A 5055-nucleotide genomic window follows, 5' to 3' on the forward strand; every position below is an offset into this window, starting at 1 on the left:
GGTCTATCTCTGAACTTCACTACTACTGAGAATTGTTGTTGGTCAGCGTCAACGCCCTGTTATCAGGAGAGAAATTAACAAGATTATAACAGTCTCTTGTCCAAAGAGAAATTAACGAGATGATTAGGCTATACATATTTGTTACAATATTATGGGTCATTTAGCAATATCATATTTGCATTTGACATAACTCATATAGAATAAATATATTTTATTTTGAATATATTACTAAAAATATTTTAAAATATTTTATTAATATCGATCTAATAATTATTAATAAATAAATTAGAATTCTAAAAATCTTATTTTTCCAGCATAATTGTAAGAGTTTAATCCTAATTTTTATTTGCTAAAATAGAAAACACCTCTATTGAGAGAGATTTGAGGCCAAAAACCCATGTTATTTCGATCAAGTCCTAAGAGAAAGATTGGTCATCGTCAGAATTCAAGCGAATAGAACAGTTGTCGTTACATCAAGCCAGATTATGGTAATTCATTCCAGAAACCGGAAACAAAAATTAAAAGGGCCCTTGGCTCTAGCAGCTAGTAATGATAGCATAAAGAGCACTGCCAAGTGCATGTCACGCTTCTTTTTATGTATATACCTCAATTACTTATTGTGGTTTCTCAGAATCTAACTCCCAACAAACGTGAACATGACTTTCTTCTGCTTCCAATCTCTCAAACAGCCATGGAGACTTGTGAGCTGTCACGACATTTCACACGGAAAATGCTATCAGAGATTAATTCTTTGTTCTTTCCCCACAACTTCTCCTTTAACAAGTTCACTGCCATGACAAAAATGAAAGAATAAAATGAATATAATAAGTTCTGGAATTGATATATGCATTCGGCGTTCTCTCAACCTCTACTTTCTAACTTTCCTGATCATATAAATCATACAAGAAATTAATAGAAATAGTATAGAGGTATGTGTTTGGAGATACGTAGCAAGTGGGTGCCTTTGCTCCTTCAGGCAAAAGGATTCAAGAGCTTCGAAACGTTCTTTCCTACCACGCCGCTGCCAATGGATATATTTCTCAGGCGTCTGGATTGCATTAATATAACACTAATCAATTAAGTATGTTTTTTAAAGAAATTATATAAAAGAAAAAAATTGACGGTTGGAACCAACAATTATAATTTATCACAAAAACTTGAATAAAAAAAAATTATAATTCTTCATTTATATAATTCTACAATTACGTGGTGAAGAAAATTTAAGTGACATTATATCTTATACTCATCACTTCATATTTTATGAGAATATTAAAAAAATCCAACAGTATCTCAGATTTCAAGTTTCTGTGATTTTTATATTTATGTAACTCATTTTCCGGATTCATATGGCGTTAGATTTATTGTTATAATCGAGACTTCGAACCAGCAACCCTGATTCAGAATCAAAAATCTAACCGTATCAATGCTAACACTTTCAGTGTTAGTTTGAGTAACACTGCCAAAAGAATCGGGCACGGACTGATAGAATGTTTTCTAGTCTAACAGGCCGTTCGGATAATATCGCCCAGGCTTTCGGCAGGTAGCTGTAGATTCTATTCTATATTCGCTTCCTGCTGAATTCCTAGAACAGTCGCTAATGATTATTTAAATTGTAAAATTAAGTTTAATTAATTAAATATAGTTTGATATATCTTAAAAATTTCATTGGTATCCAACCAACAAATATTTAATAAATATATAAAAAAAAAATATTACAAAAAATATTAAAATAATTAATAATTAATAAATATTTATTATTAATAATAAATAATAATTAATTACATGAAAGTAGATTAGGACAACTGCATGATATAGATAGATAAATGTTTTACATATTACATAATGTTATTTTTTATATGATAATTTGTGTAATAAGTTTATAATTGTATCATGGAAATTTGAAAGGATAAAGATTAATGGTATGTAAATGTAAAAAAAAAAATATAAAGTAATTAATATGTAAAATTGTATTATATAACTAGTTGAATATGTTATTTTGGATATAAAATAATGTGATTTTGAGTATGTCTTAAAAGTGCTTTTGCTGGATTAAGAGTAGTGTTTTGGGATTTAAGAAACTAGTTAACTATTTAAGATCAAAGGTATCTTGCACTAATGAAAACCTGTTTCTTAAGGATTATTTGCTAGTAATTTTAGTTGGCCTGGAATTTTTTTTGAATAACAATGTATGAGTGAGTATACATTCACTAATACCAGCCAGTAATAATTGTCCCACAGCAAATTTCACTACTAAATTATGATAGATTTTCCCAATATATATAAATAAAATAATAATCAAAATTAAGAAAATAAATAACCCACATACATTCACTAAGGAGATTTTTATCAATAGCTATTGAAAGCATGCTCCTTATGGACCACCAGCTCTTGGGTTGGTTTTTTTAATAACAAGCTAGACGTGTGTGAACATACATTCACTGATACTAACATTAAGCAATAATTGTCCCATAACAAATTTGACAACTAAATTATGATAAATTTTCCCAATATATAAACATAAAATAATAAATTAAATTAAAAATTAAATCAATAATCTGCATGCATTCGCTAAACAAATTCTTATCAATGACATTTTTCTATAATCTTCTCTGGACACATACAAAGATTTGTTTCCATGTATACAACATCCACTGTCTCAAACTCAGTATTTATTACCACACAAATAATTATAAATATATAATAATAAAAATAATATTAAAAAAATTTATTACAATAATTCATCGTAAATGTTTATTATTAATCATAAATAATTATTATTAATAAATTATATGAGAGTAAATTAGCACAACTGCATGATAGAGATGGATAAATCTTTTACATAGTACATGATGTTAGTTCTTAGATGATAATTTGTGTAATAAGTTTATAAATGTATTATGGAAATTTGAAAAAATAAAGATTGATTGTATGTAAATGTAAAAAAATAAATATAAAGTAATTAATATGTAAAACTATATTATATAATTAGTTGAGTATGTTTTTTGGTATAAAATAATGTGTTTTTGAGTATGTTTTAAAAGCATTTTTTTGGGTCAAGAGCTGGTGTTTTGGGATTTAAGAAACAAGTTAATTACCCAAGATCAGAGGTATTTCATACCTCTCACTAATGAAAATCTGCTTCTTAAAAACTACTAATTGGTAATTTTTACTGGCCTGGACCTTTTTTGAATGACAAGGCATGAGTGAGTGGGCGTATTCTTATCAATAGCTAATGAAAGCCTGCCCATTAAGGACCACCAGCTGCCAGCTGGAAGTTTTAGCTGACTTAGTTTTCTTTAATAACAAGCTACCCACCACCAGCTGCCAGCTGGTAGTTTTAGCTGACTTAGTTTTTTTAATAACAAGCTACAGACCACCAGCTACCAGCTGGTAGTTTTAGCTGACTTATTTTTTAATAACAAACTAAAGTGTATATACATTAATAAGTGATAATTATCCTATAACAAATTTAGCAACTAAATTATAATAAATTTTTCTATAAATGATAATTTGAATTAAAAATTAAATAAATAATCTTCATACATTCACTAAAGAGATTCTTATCAATAACGATTTTCCTATAATCTTCTCTGGCTTTGTATTCAACATTCACCGTCTCAAACTCAGTGTTTCATAGCTCTCTTCTGCAAGTGGAATTATTACTCTGTTACTGAGCTCTAAAAAGACTTCGTAAATCATAAGACATACCTCTAGCCTGTGGATACCCGAGCTTGCTGTGTCTTGAAGCAATAGATCATGCTCAGACTCGTCTACTTTTCGGAGATTTATCTTTCTGGGATTCACATCAGCTGTTGAACATGAACCAATAGATTCCAGATCCTGAACGTCGCTTCTGTCTCTGGAGACTGAGAAAAATGATCCAGCAACCTGTTGTTCCTGCCCACACTCAATGTCCCTGACAGGCAGAGACAGATTTTGCGGACCAGACGATGCATCCGAAGCCATGGAAGGGTCTTCTTCCTTGCCTGTAATGCTCGACGGCTGATATGTTCCGTATTTTTCAGCATTGTGTTTATACTTAGATCTTTTTCTTTGCCGCTTCTCAATTTCAAGACTGCTGCTTTTTTCTTCACTCCGTCTATCTACAGACACATCTAAATACTTCGTCCACCCAGACTCAGAGATCCCATTGGTCATAATTTCTGTAGAAACATAATTCAGTAGCTCTGCAAATTTGGGAAAGGGCTGTCTCTGAAATATATGATCCATATTATTCCCCATCCCTTTTCGCCATTCAGAGCCACCTATAACCCTTGTGCATTTCACAAGAAACCTTCCATTCAACGAGCAGACACTGATGCTGGAGCTATTTAACATCGAGAAAAATGCTACCATTAACGTTATCTGTAGGGTTAACTTGGCGATAATGGAATATCTTTCCCTGCCATGTGTACTCTCTCTGTCATTTCTTGACATCCTACATTGGATCCCATCAATATTTCCAGATATATCAGGGTACCTCCAACATGCTTTTCCACGTTGAAGTTCTGTCCATGAACAGTTGCATGGTCCCACTCTCATAATCGACGGATGTCTTCTGTCTAGGCACGGCGGATTGGTCCCACGATGTTCATAGATGGATATTTAGGGGTTAGTACACAGAATTTCAGCGTTGCCATGTGAAGGCTGATTTAGGAGTCTGTTAATAATGTTACGAACCGAGTCCATTTTAGTCATATAGTGGCAGGTTGGGAGTACGTTAATAATCTTACGATTTTAATAGCATTTAATATTAAGTGTGGGTAATCGACGGATGTCTTCTGTCTAGGCACGGCGGTTTGGTCCCACCATGGTCATAGATGGATATTTAGGGATCACGACAGAATTTCAGCGTTGCCATGTGAAGGCTGATTTAGTAGTCCGTTAATAATGTTACGAACCAAGCTCATTTTAGTCATATAGTGGTAGGTTGGGAGTACGTTAATAATCTTACGATGTTAATAGCATTTAATGTTATTAAGTGTGGGTTGATGGAGACTTTGACATAAATTTTAATTTTATTAATAAAAATTTGAAGAATAAAAGTATAAGAAG

At 31.7% G+C, this 5055-nt stretch overlaps 1 protein-coding gene across 3 annotated transcripts; it reads right to left on the reverse strand.

Annotated features, from left to right (window-relative positions):
• Positions 1 to 396: 396 nt before the first annotated feature.
• On the reverse strand, positions 397 to 4330 carry LOC149216199 (uncharacterized). Of its 3 annotated transcripts, none has more exons than XM_089391163.1 (3): positions 3709 to 4330; positions 948 to 1048; positions 397 to 706 (listed from the first exon to the last, which is right to left on the reverse strand). In XM_089391163.1, the coding sequence occupies exons 1-3, from the start codon at positions 4240 to 4242 to the stop codon at positions 682 to 684; spliced, it is 660 nt and encodes a 219-aa protein (XP_089247289.1). In that variant the 5' UTR covers positions 4243 to 4330; the 3' UTR covers positions 397 to 681. The 3 variants fall into 3 exon arrangements, with proteins under 3 accessions (XP_089247289.1, XP_089247288.1, XP_089247287.1); XM_089391162.1 differs by having other exon boundaries at positions 397 to 788; XM_089391161.1 differs by lacking the exon at positions 397 to 706 and having other exon boundaries at positions 839 to 1048.
• Positions 4331 to 5055: the final 725 nt, after the last annotated feature.

The sequence above is a fragment of the Pinus tabuliformis genome, chromosome 1_1, assembly GCF_031772625.1.
Source record: "Pinus tabuliformis cultivar Carrire ecotype Pingquan chromosome 1_1, CPIR1, whole genome shotgun sequence".
Lineage (NCBI taxonomy): Eukaryota > Viridiplantae > Streptophyta > Pinopsida > Pinales > Pinaceae > Pinus > Pinus tabuliformis.

What these genes read in the sequence shown, in the direction of transcription:
- LOC149216199 (XM_089391161.1), bottom strand. Translation starts at nt 4,242, where the DNA reads ATGGGGAATAATATGGATCATATATTTCAGAGACAGCCCTTTCCCAAA. An exon ending in CGGGTATCCACAGGCTAGAG is followed by an intron (nt 1,049 to 3,708) that starts GTATGTCTTATG and finishes AATGCAATCCAG; the next exon opens with ACGCCTGAGAAATATATCCA.